The following is a 21,127-nucleotide window of genomic DNA, read 5'->3' on the forward strand; positions in this document are numbered from 1 at the left end:
CCGGTGCTCCGCAACGGGAGAGGCCACAACAGTAAAAGGCCCGCGTACCGCAAAAAAAAAAAAAAAAAAAAAAGGGGGGTCTGACCTAATGTATTTGCTTATTTCCTTGAAAAATCATTTCCCCCAACTCTTCACTGCCTATCCTAGTGAAGAAGAAAATCCCCTCAAGATAGGTATTCCAACCGTGGGCCGGTAAGTCAGTGCACCTGAGGGCTTTAAGTTGAAAGGGTCGAGTTGGAATTTGCCAGCGTAGCCTCGGTTGGCGTGTGTGATTCTGTGATGATATCCTGTAGACTGTGGGCGACCTTGCTGGTGATGGTGCGGGGTCGAGAATGACTGCCAGAAGAGCTGGGGGTAGCAGCCATCCCACCATTAGAGAAGCCACGTAGGATGTTGTTGCACTAAAAGCAGATGATGGCTGAAGAGAAGAGACAAGAATGGATGTTATAAAACACTAAGGATAGGAAAGTGAAGCGTGGCTCTGTGGGGTGGGCTCTTGAGATGAGGAGACGGGGATGGGTACAGACCAGCTTGGGGTGGGAAAGGATGAATTGTTTGGGCAGGATACTGTTCAGCTGCTGTGGGACATCTCTATGGAAATGTCTCGTCGATAACAAAGCTGGGGAATTGAAACAGGTGCAACAGAGGTAAATGTGATATTTATATGTGATAACGTTAAGTGCCATGAGAACAGAGACGTTATTCACTGAGGTATCCCAAGCACCTAGAAAAGTATTGAGCACAGAGTTGGTGCTTAATAAGCATCTGTTGACCGAATCATCAATGTAAAGGTAATGAAAGCTCTTTAAAATTTTGCCTCTGTATTATTCACCGAGAGAATGGGAGCAAAAGCAGTCAGCTAAAACCTGAAACTCAGAAAGGGTTGGAGAAGAGTTCAGAAGAAAGCCCTCAAAGAGGCCCAGAGTTTCAGATATGTGAGATATGGGGAGAGGTGTGGACAGGATCAGACCCTGCAGGAGGCCACAGAGAATGCAGTCTGAGGCACAGACTCAGTCTGATGCTTTGTGAGTGGGAAGGTGGACACCAGGTTCATGGGCTTAGTGAGGTATTGGCTTAGAAGCTGAGGGTTGTTTGCCAAGGAAAAAAGAGGTGTAGGGATTAGAACCTGAAAGTCTAGAAAAGGCTGGGAAAGCTGTGATGGATCCTCAGGAGATTAATAAAAGGATCACCAAGCAGGGCTCAAAGGGGAAGCGACACATCATGAGTTTGTGGTAGGGTTAGGCAGGCAATGCCCAGGCAGGGCCATGGCACCTCACTCATCTTGGAGGACCCTCTCTAGAAATATCAATTACTTCCTCCTTGACAGACTCCTGATTAGCTACCACCAAAGGGTGGTGCAGTTTGCCCTGGGGAGTTAGCCCGTAAGGCACTGGCTTGCTGGCCCATGGCTGGGGGCCTGGGGACTAAGATGGCACCTTGTGGGCTTGTATTGGCCCCACGCCTGTTCCTTCCCCATCTTTCCATCCATTCATTCCTTCACCAGCAGTCGTTACTGAGAGTCTACTAAGTGCCAGGCTGTGAGCTTGGTGCTGGGGAGGGAAACATGAGGAAAGCAGTGCCTTCCCTCAGGGGACATAAGCAATCTGCAGGGCAACCTCACCCACTTGCTGTGCCTCCCAGAAGTCTTGTGTGACTGGGTCCTGATCTGAACCCTGCTCTGGTGCAGCAGGTGGGTGAGGTGGACCAGAGCCAGGAGGTGATCTCTGGGCAGACTCCCCAGTCAGGGAAAAGGCAAGTTTGCTCTTGTAACGTCTGAAACCTGCTTATTTTGGTAAGCTTTAAGCTGTCTTTTATTTCCTGGATTTGGTTCCCTTTTGTTTCTCCGTAGGCTTTTTGGCTACAGTCCTTTTAAAATTTATAGCCTATCTTGGTTGAGCCAAAGGGAAGGAGAGAATGGAAATGGATGTTCAGACTGTTTGGGTCAGAGAGAAAGTCAGGCAGTAAACCCTGCCACCAGGTGCCATGGGCACAGCACCAAACTGGATAGGAAAACTCAAAAGGGGTGCATCTGGAGACCCACCTACACAGAGCTTTCCTGTTCTATTCTGGGAAGATTTTGTTTTAAGAATGGAAACTATTCTGTATCAGGAGCCTGCAGCCTTCCCTAGGATCATAGCTCTAGGCTAGGATGGGGGAGGCTATGGATGGCTGCACTTTTCTTCTCTCCAGTAATGAGGCTTCCACTTAGGAACTGACCATAAAATCTTCCAGAAATGTAATAGGGAAGAACAAATCTGACTCCACATTGGATCTAGCTTTTTAAAATTTGTTTTGTTTTGTTGTTGTTGTTTTTACTTTTAACCTTTGTATGCTATTACTTTTGCTACAAGTTAAGAATGTTGCCTACAGCCTGAAATATACAGGATAGCCCCAGGGCTCTGACCTTTAAAGGTATAACACTTTTCCATTCATACGGAGATAAAGAGTTGCAGAACAGAGAATAACATTTGTCTTGTTGGAGGTTTGTAGGAACATTGTGACCAGACCTACCTAAACAGCTGCAAGAACAAAGCATTCCAGGCACCAAAAAGTTTGCAGCAAACAACCACACCTCCTCTCCTTTTAGTATAAAAGAAGCCTGAGGGACTTCCCTGGTGATCCAGTGGTTAAGAATCCGCCTTCCAGTACAGGGGGTTTGATCCCTGGTCAGGGAACTAAGATCCCATATCCTGCATGCCACGCAGTGTAGCCAAATAAGTAAGTAAGTAAAGAAAGAAAGAAGAAAGCCTGAATTCTAACTCCGTTAAGATGGTTCTTTGGGACACCAGTCCACCATCTTCTCAGTATGCTGGCTTTCCAAATAAAGTCACTATTCCTTGACCCAACAACTCATCTCTTGATTTTATTGGCCTGTTGTGCAGTCGGCAGTATCAGCATGGTAACAGAGGGAGTGGGAGTTCTGGCCCAGGAGGAGAGGCTGGGAATAGCTCATGAGCCGGCTGTGACGTGCCCTCTGAGTGAGCATCGCCCAGGCCTGGGGCTGCTTCCCGGGGCTTCAGGATGCTGTAGCCAGACAGCAGCAGAGGGAGGGTGGGGAATGGGGCGCAGGCTCCTCCCCATGCTCCCCACCCACTTTCTCTCATCAGTCCTGGCAACAGGGCCCACTTTGTGGGATCATTTGTGATCGTGGCTGCACGTGCAGCCTCAGGCTCTGCCCCACAGGCACCTGGGAACTGCCCAGCACCCTTTGGAAGGTGTTGACCAGGTGCTGATGGGATGGCTGGGGGGCTCAGAGCAGGGACAGGGAGGCCCAGGGAACTCCCAGAGTCGAGGAGGAAGAGTCCTTCAAGTATAAAAGAAGCTCTAGGGGATTCCCTACCAGTCTAGTGGTGCGGACCTTCACTGCCGGGGCCCAGGTTCAATCGCTGGTAAGGGAACTAAGATCCCACAAGCCGAGCAGCGAGGCCAATCAGTCAGTCAATCAATCAATAAATAAAAGAAACTCCCTGGGGCTTCCCTGGTGGCGCAGTGGTTGGGGGTCCGCCTGCCGATGCAGGGGAACCGGGTTCGCGCCCCGGTCCGGGAAGATCCCACATGCTGCGGAGCGGCTGGGCCCGTGAGCCATGGCCGCTGAGCCTGCGCGTCCGGAGCCTGTGCTCCGCAACGGGAGAGGCCACAACAGTGAGAGGCCCGCGTACCGCAAAAAAAAAAAGAAACTCCCTAAATGCAGTTCTCCACAGAGGTGGGGGAATCTGCCAGGAATAGGGGCAGGGGTCTTCCCAGCCTGACTCAGGGTCCTGTGATTCCCTCCAGTCTTCCAGCTGCCTGGGCTGCTACCACGGCAAGGCCTCAGGGGGGCGCTGCTCCCCCTCTGATAGCATGGCTCAAGGCAGCCAGGATGGGCCCACAGCTTAGGGAAGTCCCCAAGGGGCGGCAGGGTCACGGGAGGGAGGAGAACACCGCTTCATCACCCTGAGCTTGCTCTTGACCACAGACAGGCTGCTTTCCTGGTCTGGCAGCTCCTCAGCCCTCGCCCCTCAAACAGGAAAGCACGGCCCCCCACCTATGGCCAGCTGGCCCAGGGGCCCCCCGGGTGAGCAGCTCCCAGAGGAGGGCAGGACCTGCCCAGCTGCCCAGATTTTCCCCTTCAGCACCTGTCCTGTCTCTGCAGCACGGGCCCTCCAATCCACAGCCTCCCATTCTGGCTTTTCCGTCTGACTCGTTGGTCTCTCTCAAGCACTCCTACAACTGCACTGAGCCCTCCCTCCTGTCCACCTCATCTTCCTCTGGCTTTCCCTTTTTTCTGGTACATCTCCACCTCGAGAGCGGCCCTCTCCCCTCTCCTCCCCTGGTTAACCAGCTGTGTAAAGAGCTGCCAGGGCTGGGCTGATGGATGGGCCCTTCCCCGCCTCTGCTCTTCCTCAGGCCTCCCCTTGTCTCCACGCCTCCCGGCCCTTTCTCCTCACCTCTGCCTCCACCACTCATTTTTACCATCAAGGAAGGACACCAAGAGGAAAGGGCCTTCTGGATAAGCAAGTGGAGAGGTGGGTCAGGGAGATAATAGGGGTGTGCAGGCAGCTCCTGCAGATAAGGGTTTCCTGGACTCCCTCGGGAGTGCCCTATGAATGGGGGAGAATGCTCCCGATTCTTCTGGGCTTCCCGGTCCCTGACAGAGCAATGCCCGGAGGGGGGCGGAAAAGCACGGTGGTGTTGAAAAGGGCTGGGGACTTAGTGCTGCCAGAACTGAATTTGGACCTCAACTCTGACGGTTATTAGCTGCGTGATCTGGGGCAGGTAAGCCTCAGTTTCTCCATCTGTAAAGCACAGACAATACTGTCTGCCTCATAGCGCCTGGCACCAAGTGTAAGCTCAATAAATGTCGGTTCCTGTCCCTGCTGTCAGGGTGCTGGGTCACCCTTTTCCCTGAAATCCCTCATAGATTCCACCCAAAAGGTAACCCTTTCCTACATGCCCTCTGTATACCAGGCACACTTGTACCCACAACGTCATGTAACCCGTTTATAATTAGGAAAGCTGGAATGTAGAGGGGTTACCAGTGACCAGAGTATTAGCAGAAGGCCGAGGCAGAGCCAAGGAGCCTGAGCGCAGGGCCCCAGCATGGGCTAGCCAGCAGCAGCAGGTTGCTGGGAAGGAGCCGAGAAGAGTTTTGCTGAGAAACTCAACTGTGCAAGAGCCTCCCAGGGCCTGGGTGGGAATGAGAGCCCAGGCTCTGCACCTGCCCCTGTCACTTGCTGGGTGACCTTGGGGAAGTCCTTTTCCCTCTCTGAGCCTCAGCTTCCTCTTCATTTTGCAGGGGTATGGGACAGAGATGGACTGCATGCTTTGTGAGGTCTCTTCCTGCCCTGAACCTTCTGTTCCCTCTCCTGCAAAGGGATCCAGCCTTGTGCATATAGGGCAGGGCTGCAGCTTAAGGCTGTTCATAGGGTAAAAATCTAGTCCTCGTTTTCCCCACTCTCTATTTCCTCACTCTTCCCCACCCCCATCCTGTCACTTGGGGCCTGTAATCAATGAGTCGTAAAATGAGAAAGCAGCAGGAACTAGCAAAGCATGGAGAGCAGCTGGGAAAGCCTTGGTGCCGAGTGTGAGGGACTGCTAGCCCTTCGCCTGCGCCCAGCCTCCCATGCTAGACTCAGGCCAGCAGGCCAGCAGCGACTCACCCATCCTGGTTGAGGGGCCCCCAGCTGAAGATCAGAATGGGGAGGCCTATTTTCAACGGGTCCAAAGACCACACCTTAAAACAAGTAATGAAATCTATGTGTAGTGACGTGGAAAGACGCACCCAGGATGTATGGCTGAATCATAAAAGCAGGTTACATGTTATCGCCTATAATGTAATCCTCTTATGTTATTACGTAGAAGTCTTTGTACATACAAGATAATATGAGCAGAGAAACTGTGAATAGCAGTTCTCTCTGGGAGTAAGAGTAGAGGGGAATCGTTCACTTTCTACTTTATACACTTTCCTTTGATAGGTTTTTATTTATTTATTTTTATTTTTGGCCACACTGCACAGCTTGTGGGATCCTAGTTCCCCAGCCTGGGATCGAACCCATGCCCCTGGCAGTGGAAGCACAGAGTCCTAACCACTGGACCGCCAGGGAATTCCCTCCTTTGATAGGTTTTTAAAGCGAACATATATTGCCTTTATAATTTAAAAAAATCAACACAATTTAATAATAAAGATATTTCCATTGTAGGGGAGAAGCCTTGCAGAAATATGCACAAGCTAATGAAAATGCTCCGGGTCTTTGCTTCAGGCTGGAGTTACATCAACCTAGGATGGGAAGGCCAGTGGACTCCTGCACTATATCCAAAACAAAAGCACAAAGGGCTTGATGTTTTCTTAAGAGAAAATGAACAATCCCTTAATGAGATTTGTAAGGTCAAATCTGTTGAAATATATGATTCAACGTATATGAGGCAAAGGAAGGATAATTGTAAAAGAGGTCCTTGGTGTCCACAGCTCAAACCTGGACTTGGGGTTGGCTGCTGTGAGGCAGGGTTGGGGCAGTCGGGACTGAGGGCTGCTCCCCAGCACCTCACACAGCTTGAGAACAAAGCCAAATCAGCACCGTGATCCAACCCCTCTCTCCCAAATGGCTGCAGCTTCCCACCAACCAGCCCAAGGCCACCCTGGCCTGCGAGAGCCTTTCAGAATGACTCCAGTATCCCTCAGCTCCTTGCCATCCAGCTTTCTCCTATAACCAAGCCCAGAACGAATGGGCATCTCCCTGCTCGAGCACACTGCGAAGTAGGGGAAAGCAGTAAAGGGACTGGCGGGTTTCAGCCTACATCAGAATGGATATTTGAGGGTGGAGAGGATGGAGAGGCTGGGAAGGGGGTAGGGGAGCTGTGCAAGGTCACTCTGGCTGAGGGATTCTATCCGTTCCCAGATGACCGATTCTGTGTCCCCCTCCTGAGAAGTCAGCACAGGGGCTGAAAGGTGCAGTTAGATATAAGTTTATTGGCAGAGCTGCGGCGGAGTCCTCCCTCTCTCTGGGAGAGCCGAGGGCACAGCACCAACAGAGGGATGGCCAGACAGACCCCCAAACAGACACATGGATGGTGCAGACTCATAGAGACCATAGCACAGCCACACAGGCACAGAGACACACAGGCCACAGCACCAAGACACACACACACACACAGACACAAAACCATAGGCTAGAACACACGGACAAAGTGCGGGCTTTGGGGCTCCTGCATAGACAGAGAGAGAGCCATGTGGGGAGGGGGCCCCTGCTGACCTCCCCCAGGCTTAGGCACACCAACAGCACAAAGACAGGCAGATCCCCCAGCCAGCCAGCCAGCCATCCACACAGACAAATGAACCGCACGGAAAGGAGGCTGGCGGCCCCCGCGAGCACGGGGAGCAGGGACCGCAGGACTTCTACACAGCCCGCCTGCCCTGACCTCCCTGTTCAGCCCGACCCTGGCCCCACTCCCCACACACACTTTGGTCTTGCCCACTGGGGCTGGGGGGTTGGGGGGTTGGCAGGTGGAAGCGGGCAGAGAGGAAGGGTACGGACCCAGCTCCGTCCCTTCTCCGTGAGCAGGGAGGCAGCTGCTGAGAGTCCAGGGCTGAGCCTGGGCCTGGCAGTGGGGTGAGGGTGCGGCCGTGGCTCAGGCTTGGGGGGGCTCCCGGCAGCGCAGGCACTGGGCCATCTCAGGCTGGTACTGCTCGACCTGCAGGGTAGAGCTGGAGAATCCAAACCGGGAGTGGAGCCGGGATGTGGCTTCAGCCAGGACGGCTTCAGGGTCAGCCGCGGAGTCTGCCGGGCAGTGATAAGAGGCAGCAGGTTTCCAGGGGAATTGGGAACCAGCCAGGGGCCCAGATAAGGATGCGTGAAGGGGACCCAGGGGTTTGCATGGCATGAAAGCCAAGATTGAAAGGGAAGCTTTATTTTCTCTATCTATTGTATGAACAGTGTAAAACTGTCAAAAAGGTCAGAGAGACTCAACCCTAATCGACTAGGCTAACACACTAGACTGTTATTTTTCTATTCTCTTCTGCTCTTTGAGTATCAGTATACAGCTGTGTATTTCAGCAGCCATACCACCCGATTTTCCATGACATTCCAGATGTTAAATATTCTGTTCTCATTGTCCCTCTAGAGTTACCATCAAATATCCTACAAAGTATAATATTTTTGGCATCCAAATTGCATGTCTCTGATTGCTTCTTGCATCTGGAAGAAACTCAAAAATTCTTTGTCAGCTTGTGAGTCACCATATATATTTTAAATAGTTGAACCATAATGTAGCTAAAATTTTATATTCCGCTTTCTCTCTTAGCATTATACCATAAACATTTTTCCTAGTTGCCCTACAGTCTTCATAATCATCAATTTTTAAAACTTACATGATACCCCACTGAGTGGAGTAGCCATAATTTACCTAACTGTGCCCCATCACGAGACCTGTAGATACCAGTGACCTTTTAAAGGGTTGCTGGTTCCCCGCACTACTTCAGAGAGAGTGAAACCTCCCCGAGAACACCCTGTCCAGCCAGAGATCCCTGCCTCCAACATACGAGGGAGGGAGGGAGAGAGAGAGAGAGAGAGAGAGAGAGAGAGAGAGAGAGAGAGAGAGAGAGAGAGAGAGAGAGAGAGAGAGAGAGATGGAAACATTCGCAGTTAATTCAGACCATCTTCCTATGTTTGGATGGTGGTACGGGAAGGGAGAAATGTTTCTGGAAAGTAACTGGCTGGGGTCAGTGTGGACTCACCAATGGCCAGGTGTGCGGAGGCAACATGGTAAGTAAGCGTGAGGGACCACAGGTGCAGCTCGTGGGTTGCCCGAACTCCTGGCACTGACAACAGGGTATCCCGCACAGGTTCAAACCCCACACTTCGGGGGGTACCTGCAAGCAGCACCCACCGCGCCTTATTGCCAGGGCCACGCCTGCCCAGAGGCCAGGACCCCACCTCCCCCACCCTGTACCACTCACCCTGTTGATCCCCACAGTTTACCCCATCCCTGAATCCTCCTTCCACCAATAGGCCTTCTCCCCACACTCTCTCCAGAGAAAACAGAGGCGCCTAGTCCTGGGGTGAGGTCAGAGAGGGCCCCGGGGGGTGGGGAGCAGTGGCGTCTGACTCACCTTCCATGAGGACGCGGAGAACATCTCGGAGGGTGGGAGCGGTGGATCCAAGAGCACAGATGGAGAAGAGAAAGGTGCTGATGGGGTCAGCTGCCTTGTATTGAGGCTGTAGAGAAAGAAAGCCCTAAGCCTGGGAATCAGGGACCTTTCAGAGGAAGACCTAAGGGCATCCTGGACAAACAGGACCTGAGAGGCCCCTGAGAACCCTGCTGGGGTGAAAGGGACTATAGCCCTGGGCCAGGAGTCCTGGGGAGCTGGGAGATGGAGTGTGGTGGGTGGGGGTCCAGGGAAGGAGGGGCTGGGGGGTGGAATTGGGGGAGGAAGGCTGGGGCAGGCTTGCACAGACGGTACCTTGAAGTAGATGAGGATGGAGGCGGCCAGCACCCCAAGGCTCTGCAGAAGGTCCCCCAGCACGTGCACAAAGGCCGCCCGGACGCTGGTGTTCCCCAGGGGCAGGGGCTCCCCGGGCCCCTCCTCCAGCGGTGCATAGTCTGCCCCCCTGGACCCGTGGCTGTGGTGGGGCCCGGCCTGGTGCAGCACAAAGGCCATTCTGAGGGGGGAGCAGAGCAGCTCAGCCCAGGTGGCCTGCTCCCAGCCTCCTCTGCCCACTTCCACACCTTCTCCTCTCACCTCCCCAGGAGCCCTCTCTCCATCTATTTTCTCCCTATTTTCCCAGTCCCAGGAAAAAAACAATACGGTCCAAGAGAGACAAGTAATGCAGCCTGGGGGCAAGAATACGTGGTGCCAGAGACGTGGATTCAGATGCTGGCCCTGCTACTAAAGTAGCTATGTGCCCTGGGCAAGTCCCCTGGTCACCTCTTGGGATCTATCTGATTAACTGTATACCAGGAGTGATACTACCTACCTCATGGGGTGGTTGTGAGCTTTAAGCGAGACAATGCTGATGACAGCCCCCAGCAGGGTGGCCAGTACACAGCAAGCCTTTAACAAAGGTCTTTTGACTCTGAATTTTAGGTCTCTACCCCCGTCCCTTCTCAGGCATCCCTAGAGCAGAGAGACGAGAACAGCAAGTGCGTGCTGCGAGTCTGTCCGGGAGAGGAGAGACTGCTCTCCCGTCCTGGAGGAGGAGCCCTCGCCCTGAATCCCACACGGTGCCTGCTCCATACTGGAACGTACAGCAGATTGGCACAGACTGCGATGCTGGCGGTCAGCAGCATGGCACCCCCCTCGATGTGGTAGTCGCTGTGCAGCAGGCGGATGCAGGCCAGGTACAGGAGGATGCCAGTGACCATCCAGAGGGAGACCACAGAGGCCAAAGCCCCCAGAGTCTCTGCAGGGGAAGACAAGCTATCAGAGAGCTGCCCAGGACCCTGAGAGGTACCTTCTGGCAAGACTGGGGGGGTCATCAGACCATGCAGGGGCCCTACCTGAGCGGTGCCAGCCAAAGGTCATGGTGCGGGTGGCTGGACGGGTAGAGAGCCAGAGGGAGAAGAGGCTGCCCATCATGCTGCCCACATCTGCCAACAGGTGGGCTGCATCCGTCATAATGGCCAGGCTGTGCGCCAAATACCCACCTGTAAGGGTAAAGTGATATATGGTCTGGTCATATAGAAAATATCATGCAGTGTGCGTAGAGGCATGCAAAAGAGACGGGGGGGACATATACCAAAATGTGAACGGCAATTTTTCTCTGGTAATGGGATTACACGTGGGCTTTTCTTTTTTCCTTTTCATTCATTCACATTTTCTAGTTTTCCTACAATAACATTTTTTTGACCATGCCGCGCAGCTTGTGGGATCTTAGTTCCCCAACCAGGGATTGAACCTGCACCCTCAGCAGTGAAAGCGCGGAGTCCTAACCACTAGACCACTAGGGAATTCCCTACAATAACATATTTTAATAAGAAGAAAATAGGGCTTTTACAAGACCAGTTCATACTGATGAGACAGCCCTGAATCCCCTTGGCGCTGTCCCTCGCCCTCTCCCACTTCCTGAGTCCTGGGCACCCACCTCCCCCGTCCCAGCCATCCCCACCTTCCCTGCATCTCCACCCGGGAACATTCCTGGGACTCCAGGTGGGAAGTGGCTTAGGCAGGCGTCCGGAGGATGGTGTTGGAGGAACTGCTTTCCCACTTACCGACTACTTCCCCGGCCATGAAGACGCAGCACACAGCACAGGCGGCACACAGCTGCCTCTGCGCCTGCAGCCTCTCAGGGGTGAGACCTGGCTGTGGCAGAGGGTCCCTGTGGCAGTGGTGGAAGGACATCTCCACGGGTTTGGGCTCCTCAGGGAGGGGCTCGGAGGGCTCTGTGAAGAGACTGAGGCAGGCAGCCCAGTTCAAGCTGAGGCCTGCTTCAAGGGCTAACCTGCTCCTCACTCCCAGGTCCTGGGTCCCCCAGACTGGCTTCATCAGATATCCCACCTCTCTATCCTTTCCCGAGGCCTTGTGGACAGAGGGCCACAGGAGAGATGGGGCTAAACGGACAACTCAGATTCCAGCCTCCCTTCTCTTTTCACGTACAGAGCCATAGAATCTCAGAGCACACGTGGAAAGCACCTTAGAGACGTCTAGTCTACCACTTATTAAAGAATTAGAAGTATGAGGTTCAAAGCGGGAGAGGACTTATGGAGGCCACACAGCTAGTTAGTGGTCGAGCTGAGATTAAACTCCAACCAAATCAATTCATTATGATAGGCACCACGAAGAATACAAGATGAGCAGGATATCCTTTCTGATCTCTGGGAGCCTCTGGTGAACAAGACAAATGTGTATCTAAATACTATGAGATGTAGCAAAAGGTAGCTATTGCCTTAGAGCAGTTAAAGTGCTATCAGGGCTCTGAGGGACATACTGACTCTAATGAGGAAATCAGGGAACCAACTGCAGGAGGCACCTGAGAAGAGCCTGGAAGGATGGGAAGGATTTTGATAAAGGGGAGGTGCACGTGCCCGGCGAAGGCAATATGAAGGGGAAGTGGTGTGAAAGTGTGGGGTGGGGCTCAGCACGTGGTCCTGGCCTTAGCGCCTCCCTGCTGGCCCTACCTCCTGGTGCCTCCACTCCCAGGTCCTTCACCTTCCCTCTCTAAGACATTCCGCTAGACGTGGCCCTTTAAGAGGAGAGTAGAATGCTGGGACCCAAAAAGCCTGAAGTTCCTGGCACAGAGAGCTAATGGCCAGATTCCAGAGCTGGGTTGTCATGGGGAGGAGAGAGCGCAGACTGGTGTGGCTGGGACTGGTGGCAGTAGGAGAGCTGGGTGTGGAGTCCGCCACACGTTAGCTGGACCTCAGCGCGACCATAAGCACCCAGCAGAGGCCACTTTAACTGCACAGTGCAGTAAGCCTCCCTGGACAAGTGAATGGGGCTGGAGGCCTCACCTGGGGATGCCAGGGGCTGAGCTCAGGCTGACTGAGTTTTCAGTCCGTTCTGGCTTAATTCTCACCCCCATTACTACCCAACCTGAACCCCAGGGGGAACAGAACCTTCCACAGCATAAAGGACCTAAATAGAAAAGTACAGTTCTAGAAATACTCATGGGGGTGTCACAAGAATACCCTTGAGAGAAAATGAAGGCTCCAGATAGAAATGTGATCACAGCAGTAAAGTGGGGAAGGGTGCCTGGGGCCTTCTGGCTGAGGACAGCTCTGCCCAATGGGCGAATTCAGCTGTGAGGGAGATGGGGGCACATTTGGTGCTTCTAGGGAAAATTCAAGTGCTGGCAGGTAGATTAACTTCTTGGAATCCCCTTCCAAGACTTAGAATCTGGGTGTGTATGATTCCAGGTGTGTTTCCAGAGGAGATGGGAGATGAGGGTGGCTTTGAAATCCATCCTCATTCTTCAATGAGAGTACCAAGCAGCGTACACGTACTGAAGCTCGGTCTAGTGGGAGAGACAGAAGTGTGGCAAATGACTGACTGTGCAAGGAGAAGCTGAGGCCAGGAGGGTTATGAACAAAGGACTTTGGAGCACAGGGAAAGGAGTGACCAACTCTAAAGGGGATGAGGAGACCCTCACAGAGGAGGAGATGTTTAAGAGAAGACCTAGGTAGAGAAAGGAGCTCCAGATACATGGAATGACAATGACGAGATATGCAGCTTGGAGCTTAAGTGTGAGGAACCAGGGGAAGGGCTGAGGAGGAAAGTGATGGGCTCAAAGTAACATAAAGGGAGATACACTGATTGATTTAATCTTTCCTGAGCTGTGAGATGGATGACCTTGACGATGTACTAGTCTGGGAGGAAGAGAAGAGAGGAGATGGAGGGGTCCAGAACAGACAAGGCCAGAGGGTCCCTGTGCAGAATCTTAGAGACAGACAGGCAGGCAGGTAGGGAAGAGCCTCTTCCAGAAAATACTGCAGGATTTGGTGACTAATGGTCATATGAGAATGAGGATAAGCTGGGAGTCAGAGATGCGGGTCTGAAGAGCAAACAGAGGGTGAGTGGCTTTGAGGCAGTGGGCAAGATGCCTTTCCTGGCCCCGTAGGACACAGAGCGGTCAGGCATCAAGGTAGTCACCCATCAACAGGCTGCTCCCTTTTGTTTTGCATTAACTGGGCACTAAAGAAGGCCTCATTGTTGGTGTGTAGGGGTGCGGGGAGCTACCTGCTGTTTGCAGAGAAGGAGAGACGACTTGCTCTCCCTGGCCCTCTGAAACCCCCGACAAACAACAAATAATATTGAGCGGGGTAGAAGGCAGAATGGCCTGAAGCAGGGTCGAAAGGTACGTGAAGAGATGCCAGGGCCACAGCTGGCCCGTCTGCAGCCCTCCGCGGGAGAGCTTCCGACGGAAGTCTCCCTCCCTTCTCCTCATCCACTCCCCCAGCCACCCAGGTTTACGGCCCCCATCCAGGGAAAGAGCGAGAAACCCACAGAGGCATCACATCCGAGACAAAGGGAGAGGGGTTGGGAGGGAAAAGGAAAGATAGGGAGAGATGAGAAAAGAGAAAAAGCCGGAGACCCTGTCAAATTCCCGAAATAAACGAACGGTGGGCAAACAGACAAAATGGCCAGCGGAGGTGGCCAGGGAGGGCCTGGCGCGGCCGCTCGGAGGGACAAGGCGGGCGCCGGGCGCCGGGCGCGGGAGGCCGGCGGGACGCGGAGGCGGTTCTCCGGCCGCCCCCGGCCCGCTGTCCCGACCGCTCCGAGCGCCTCATTTCACACCTCGCCGCCCCCGGCCCCGTCTGTGCGTAGCCGGGAATACCCCCGCCGCCCAGACCGCACCTGCTCCTTCCTCACCGCCCCCTCGCTTCCCAGCGGCCGCCCGGCCCACAGGAGCCCGAAGACCCGCTGCGGAGCCCGGGCCCATGGTCGGCCCGGGTGCCCACAGCTGGCCACTCTGGAGGGGGCGCCCCGAGCCCGGGAGCGCGGAGGGTCGGGCCGGGGGCCTGGGCGGCGAGGGGCTCCCACGACCCCGAAGCAATGCGCACATCGGGGCACCTGGCGCGGACTCCGGCCAGACGGAGGGGCAGTCGCTCGCGGGGAAGTCAGACGCGGCGGGGGCGGCGGAGGGGTCGGGAAGCTTGGGGGGCGGGCCGAGGAGCGGTTTCCCGGGACCGGGAGAAAGAAGGTAGCCAGGAGGAGGCACATCGGGCTGTTGAGCGGCGGGGGTCGGGGCTCTCTGTGCAGCCGGAGGGGACAGAACGCAGCGCCACGAAGCCGAGGGGGTCGCGGTGCGCTGGGCCGGCCGGCCGAGAGCGACAACGAAGTGGACGGAAGGCGGAAGGGTGGCGCCCCCCCCAGCCGAGGGCCGACCCAGGTCAATCCTACCTCTTCAAACGCAGGCCGCCACCAGCGCCGCCGCGGTCTCGGGGGCTCACCAGGCGAGTGGTCTCAGAGCCCCCCGTGGCGGGAGAGGGCTCCATTTCCCCGCGGCCCCGACCGTCTAGGCCGCACCGAGGTAGGGAGAGGCGTGGCCAACCCCGCGCCAAGTCCGAGCGGCCAGTCGACCCCCAGACTCCCCGCAGGGCCTCGGGGCCACCACAGTGGAGGGAACTGCGGCGACTGTGGCGCCGTCAGTCCGAACTGCAGATCCCGCGGCTGCTGGAGCCCCGCCCCGCGTGGGGCGAGCTCCCCAAGCCCCGCCTCCAGGCTCCCCAGCCTCTCCCCCCACGCCTAAGCCCCGCTCCCGGAGCCCCGTCCCCGTAGGCATAGCCCTATTTCCCGGTGCCGGAGCCAGGTGGGGCGGTGGGAGCTCTCTGCGCCCCCGCCGGGTTCTAGAGAACGCCTCATCTCCATAGCCCACCCCTAGGCAGACCAGCCCCGCCCCTGCCCAAGCCCTGCCTACCAGTTCCCAGCCGAGCTCCTCAAGCCTAGGGACCTTCCAACCAATCTTCGCCCAAGGGACACCAACCCGTGCCGGTCCGCGCCAGGGCATCCCACCCCCTCTCCCCACCACCCGTCACCTCGTGGCCCCAGGCTCCCCACACGGAGGCAGAAACAGGTGTGGAGGAGAGAGCCAGAAAGAGACTGTGGGTAAGCAGTGTGACAAATCCGGGAGAACTCCAGGGACTCCGGCCAGAAACCCCTCTGTGGCGGTTGTGGGGTCGGAATTCGCGAGCAAAGTCTGCTGCCAAGCACTGTACCGCTCATTATTATTTATTTTTATAGAGACATGGGGCGACAAAAAGCTTCCAACTCTCCTTCAGTCCATTATTATCCCTATTTTTCGGACGAGTAACAGTCCCAGAGGAAGACGTGTCCGGGGTCATGCGACCAGTGAATAAAGGACTGGGACTGGAACCCCATCCTCTCTCCCTCCCCGGTTCAGGACGCCACAAGGCGACTGGAGAGAGCCCACAGCCGCAGTTTTGTCACTTAGAGGCTGGGGCAGCCGAAAGGAAGAGCGCTTCACTTCTCTGGGGTCACAAGCCCCAGGTTCATGGAGGGAGGCTGCGGTCAGCTTGTCCTTACCTCCAAACCTGTAGCACCTTCCCGGGCATTACTTCATCTTGCCTCATTTAAACTAAAGCCCAGGGGAAGGAGTGACTTACTGCAAAGTCTGTGGCTGAGCCTGGAGTCGAAGCTTCAAACGCTCAATGTTCTGTGCCCCTCACACCTGCCACCAGTGTACAATGAAAAGGGGTGGTGACTGGACTGTGCACTCCAAGCTGTGACACTCTGTGAAGAGAAGGGTCCGTAGGAGGAGGGGAAAGAGTGAGCATGGATGCGGAAGGTGGAGGGTGAGAGTCATTAGCTAGCCCAGGCAAGAAACCCATCAAACGCACCCTTCAGAATACCCTGGGCTTCGGAATACCCGTCAGAATGAATTTAGGGTTCTGGTGACAGTCATCTAACCCCAACATTGCTTTTTTCAGACAATGAGACTGCGTGTGTACTTCTAAAAACAGAAAAAAAAAAAAAACTGGAGGACGTGCCAGCTAAAGTGGTTGCAAGTGATGGGGTTAACCTGGGAGAGCTTCGCGGAGGAGGTGAGGCTTGAACGGATTAGGCAAGCTGGGCGGCGGGCTGGCTGTTCCGGCGGGGAGAGTGCAGCTTGTGCCAGGGGGGGTCCTTCAAAAAACGGAAAAAAAAAAAAAACTGGAGGACGTGCCAGCTAAAGTGGTTGCAAGTGATGGGGTTAACCTGGGAGAGCTTCGCGGAGGAGGTGAGGCTTGAACGGATTAGGCAAGCTGGGCGGCGGGCTGGCTGTTCCGGCGGGGAGAGTGCAGCTTGTGCCAAGGTTTGCGGGCGGCGTGTGCTAAGAGATCGTACTGCGCCGGGAGCGCTGCGGCACGGAAGAACGAAAGGGTCTGCGCGCGCCCCCGGCGCCGCCTCCACCCACGCCCTGCACGGCGCCCGCGCCAGCCTCTTCTCCACACTCTTCCCGCAAGGCCCAGCCCATAGTCCACGCGGGGCAAGGGAGCGAGGGTAAGGGTGGCTTTCGTCCCCCAACCTCCCCTAGAGGCATGGGGCCTCAGCTCCCTCCGTGGGTTATAGCGAGGCGAGAGGGAAAGCCACCAGCAAGGTCACCTTGTTGGTCCGTGTCAGGGCTGGGGTGATTCACGTCCCGCTCGCCTATGCCAGGGCCCCGGGCACGTCCCGCCTGGCGCCGTCGGTTTTCGAAGCTCCGTCCGCACTGGGCCTGGGGCATTGCCAATTCGGAGAGCCTTGGAGCTGGGACGTGAGGGCCACTGATCATTCCAGGGCTCAGATGCGGTAGCCTCGCCCAAAGTGGCGCGGGGCGGGAGGGCGAGCTCGAAAATGGGCAGAAACCGCGGGACCCTATGCGGGATGGGGTGTGGGGGGCGGGCTTCTAGGCACGCCTCGGCGATGACGACAGCAGGGGGACGTGGTAATAACAATGGCTTCCTCCGGGATTTCCTTTCCTGGGCAGCCCGTGGCGCAGGGACAGCAGCCCCGGGTGCCCGGGAGGGGGCGCAGACGCCGGCACGTGCCCGCCCCGCCACCGCCACCCGGCGGGGAGCGAGAAGGCAGGACGAGAAAGGGGCGTCGGAGCAGACGGATAACGGCTGCCCTTCGCCTCACCTCCCTGGCCTTGGAACGTGCTGCCGCCAGAAGTCGAGTGCGCAGCAAGAATACCAACAGTTTCTTTTGCTTGGAAATTTATGCATGAAAAGCCTGGCAGTGAAACAGACAGCTTGCACCTGTTTCTCAAAGAACCATCAAGTGGCCCTATGAAAATCTTTGCAAAGGGTCCTCTTGAATTCCAGGTCTGAGGAAGGCATTCTGCACCTGGACAGGAGCTAGGAAAACTGTGCAGGAGTTAGAAGGACAGCTGAGGGCTGGTGCCCTGTATGGAACTCTAGTCTTCATTCAACATTTACTGAACACTTATTCCTGCCATGCGCCCTGCTATCCTAGCTACGGATTCCTGGTGAACAAGATAGACGTGTTCTCTCCCATCCTGGCTTTAACTTGATTGCAAGAGATTTCTATTCTGCAGATTTTGGTTACTGATTTACCCACATGCTCTTACGCCTTCCTCAGATACCAATTTTCCCTAAGGTGAGTCCTTAGTCTACTCTTAGTTGTGGAGGCAGGAAGGCCTGGATGTTCCCGAGAGGACAGGTCAGTGCCAGCTTCCAGAACAGAGGGCAACAGAGCAGCTCAGAAGGAGGCTTCAGGGAGACCCAGGCTGGAACAGTTCATATTGAGAGAGAAGGAGAGCAAAGGCCAGTGCTGAGGTCAGGATTTAGGCTGGGCCAGGGATCTCAGGCAAGATTTGGAATCCAAGGCTGTGGGCAAGGGTTAACACTTGAAAGGGCCAAGCCAAGCTGAAGGGTATGCACAGAGGTGTTACCCCTAGAAAGCCTTTCCTGACCCCTCCCACCCCTGGGTGGGTTATGTGCCCTTCCCTGGTGATCTCAAGGCCCACTGTGCCTCGGTGATGTTAGCACTCACCACATTTTAACAAAATCGTTTACTTGTCAGTCTCTTCACTAGAGTACAAGCTCTCTGAAGACAGCTGTTGTCTTTCTCAACACTGTGTCCCCAGCACACCATAGTGCCTGACACATAGTCCTCGATAAAGCCATCCCAGAAAGGAGGAGCTGATTTGTCAGAGTGGAAGCAGGATGGAGGAAGCAGGATTTTAGCTGGAGATGCAGAAGATGAGGGAAGGCTGCAGCTTAAACGTCACATCCTCAGAGAAGCCTTCCTGAACCCCCAAATCAGCCTAGTGCATGTTAGGCATTCTCACTGAACACTTCTTTTTCTGCCTTAGCACTTATCCTACTGTAATTAAATTGTTATTTGGAGATTATTTCTTTTTTCACTTGGCTTCCAGGATACCATAATCTAGTTTTCCTCCTATTTCATTGACTGCTTATTTTCAGTCTCCTTTGCTGGTTCCTCCTCATCTTCCCAACCTTTTAATGCTGGAATATTACAGGACTTGGTCACCCTCTTCTCTTACCTTCCTACACTTAGTCCCATAGAGATATCACCCAGTCTCAAGGCTTTAAATACTACCTAGAAACAGCAAGAAGCAATGATTGTTGAAGCTGGGTGATGGGTACATGGAGGATCATTGTACTATTCTGTTTCTATATGTGTTTGAAAGTTTCTATTAAAAAAAAACTTAAAAAATAAATGGCAGCTCATATGATGATTTCCAGATCTCTCACTTGAACTCTGAACTCATATACCCAAATGTCAGCTTGACCTCCCCTCTTTAATGTCTAATAGGCATCTCAAGCTTCATCAAAAACTGAGCTCCTGATCGCCACCCTTATCCCAAACCTTCTCTTCCAGCAGTCCTCCCCTGTCAGAATATGCGAACTCCATCTTTCCACTTGCTCAGACCAGAAGCCTTAGAGTCATCCTTGACTTCTCTATTTTTACCCCACATCCAATCTGTCACAAATCCTGCTCCCATCCTTGTCTAAACCACCGTCGTCTGCCTTCTTGATTACTGCAGTAGCCTCCTAGGTTGTCTTCCTTTTTCTACCTTTGTTGCCCTATAGTCTGTCCTCAATCCGGGCTAGGCAACTAGGCCAGATTTCATCAGTCTCTGTCTCAGTATCAGCCAAAGGCCTTCCACTGGCCTGCAAAGCCCTATGCAATCTAGCCCCCTCTGATCTCATTTTATACTACTCCCACCTCACTCCCCAGCCACTCTGGCCTTTGTGCAAGTGGGTCCTTCGACATACCCAGTGTATTCCACCCTAGGGCGTTTGCATTTACTCATCTCTTTACCTATAATACACTCTGCCAGATGTCTTCACGACTCACCTGAGCATCTGCTTCAGGTCTTGAATCAAATATCACTTTTACAGGGACTTCCCTGGTGGTCCAGTGGTTAAGAATCTGCCTTCCATTTTCCAATGCAGGGGACACGGGTTTGATCCCTGGTCAGGGAACTAAGATCCCACACGCCACGCGGCAACTAAGCCCGTGCTCCGCAACTACTGAGCACACGGGCCGCAACTAGAGAGCCTGTGAACCACAACTAGAGAGAGAAGCCCGTGCACCGCAATGGGTGCAACTAAGACCCGATGCAGCCAAAAATAAATAAATAAATATTACAAAATACACACATATATATATAACTTTTACAGGCCCTCTTTGCTTATCCTTTTAAAAAGTGCAGTCTTCCCTCAAATGTTTTCCATCTCCAACCCTGCTTTATGTTTCTCCATAGCAACTATTACCACCTAACATACTGAATATTTTACTTATCTTGTTTACTGTCTATCTCCTCTCACCAGAATTTAAGCTACATGATGGCAGAAGTTTTTGTCTGTTCTGTATGCTGCTATATCCCCAGTACCTAGAACAGAATCTGGCAGAGGATAGCACCTAATAAATATTTGTTGAAGGTATAAATGAATGTCTATCTTCCACACTAAGCTATAATCTATGAGAGCCGATTATCACTGTATCCAAGGTACTAGGCATAGGGCAACGATTAATAGATATTTGTTGAGTAAGCGAACTGATTAATTAAAAGGACAGTTCATGAGGGGAATTGGTGTGAGGGCAATGGTATAGAGGTGAGAAAGAACAGGAATATTTAGGAGGAAAAAAAGACTGATGGTTATGGAAGGTTTACTTCAGGGCAATAGCAGACAACGCATTTGGAGGGATAACATGGTATCAGATTGTAGATTTCATTGCCATATTTAAAGGGTTGTTTTGCACCCCATAGGCTATGAGCAAAGGAGCGGTAACGATGGAAACCATGCTTTGCTCTAGGAACATTGATCTGGTAACCAGTATCCAGGATGAGACTGGCAGTAGGGAGAACAGTTAGAAGGCTAGGACAACAGTCAGTGTGACATGGAAATCCTTTAACTGAGGTGCTTCAAAGCTGTGGGAGCTGAAAAGAAGGGGACAATGAAAGAGCAATTTTGAAAAAAGAAATCAGTAAGATTTTTTGGCCCGAATTTGGGGGAAATAATGGTCCACAGCCCACTGATGTTTGGGTTTTGAGCAGCATTATCTTGGAAAGAGTCATAACATTAACGTAAATAGAAGAAGCAAGAGGAACAACCAGTCTGGGGGCAAGGTCATAAGCTCAGATTTCAGAGTGTGGCTTTGAGGCAATGGGAGACTGGCATGTGGATGACACTAAGCTGAGCTAAAGCAGAGTAGTGCCAGCTGAAGCCATGCCCACAGACT

General features: G+C 53.8%; 2 protein-coding genes across 10 annotated transcripts in view; one reads left to right on the forward strand and one right to left on the reverse strand.

Moving 5' to 3' along the window:
• Positions 1–17,266, reverse strand: part of SLC30A3 (solute carrier family 30 member 3) — a 19,261-nt gene extending 1,995 nt beyond the window's left edge. Inside the window, exons 1-8 of one of the 9 annotated variants that reach the window (XR_003682250.2) lie at positions 14,813–15,030; positions 11,185–11,366; positions 10,474–10,620; positions 10,223–10,376; positions 9,437–9,635; positions 9,086–9,191; positions 8,711–8,845; positions 207–418 (exon numbers count right to left, since the gene is read on the reverse strand). Coding sequence is in view for 8 of the 9 variants with exons in the window: in XM_028496635.2 (XP_028352436.1) it covers positions 7,404–7,754; positions 8,711–8,845; positions 9,086–9,191; positions 9,437–9,635; positions 10,474–10,620; positions 11,185–11,366; positions 14,813–14,907 (1,215 nt within the window). In the remaining variant the exon portion in view is untranslated. Of the gene's footprint in view, positions 1–66; positions 419–6,919; positions 7,755–8,710; positions 8,846–9,085; positions 9,192–9,436; positions 9,636–10,222; positions 10,377–10,473; positions 10,621–11,184; positions 11,367–14,812; positions 15,036–16,035; positions 16,163–16,269; positions 16,361–16,451; positions 16,466–17,014 lie in introns of those variants that run through there. The other 8 variants (XM_028496639.2, XM_028496637.2, XM_055089088.1 and 5 more) reach the window with 8 other exon arrangements.
• DNAJC5G (DnaJ heat shock protein family (Hsp40) member C5 gamma) overlaps positions 16,584–21,127 on the forward strand; it is a 13,491-nt gene continuing 8,947 nt past the window's right edge. Inside the window, 2 exon segments of the mRNA XM_028496645.2 lie at positions 16,584–16,912; positions 17,379–18,010. Coding sequence (XP_028352446.1) covers positions 17,972–18,010 — 39 coding nt within the window. The 5' untranslated portion in view covers positions 16,584–16,912; positions 17,379–17,971.

The sequence above is a fragment of the Physeter macrocephalus genome, chromosome 12 (genome assembly GCF_002837175.3).
Source record: "Physeter macrocephalus isolate SW-GA chromosome 12, ASM283717v5, whole genome shotgun sequence".
NCBI classification, from domain to species: domain Eukaryota; kingdom Metazoa; phylum Chordata; class Mammalia; order Artiodactyla; family Physeteridae; genus Physeter; species Physeter macrocephalus.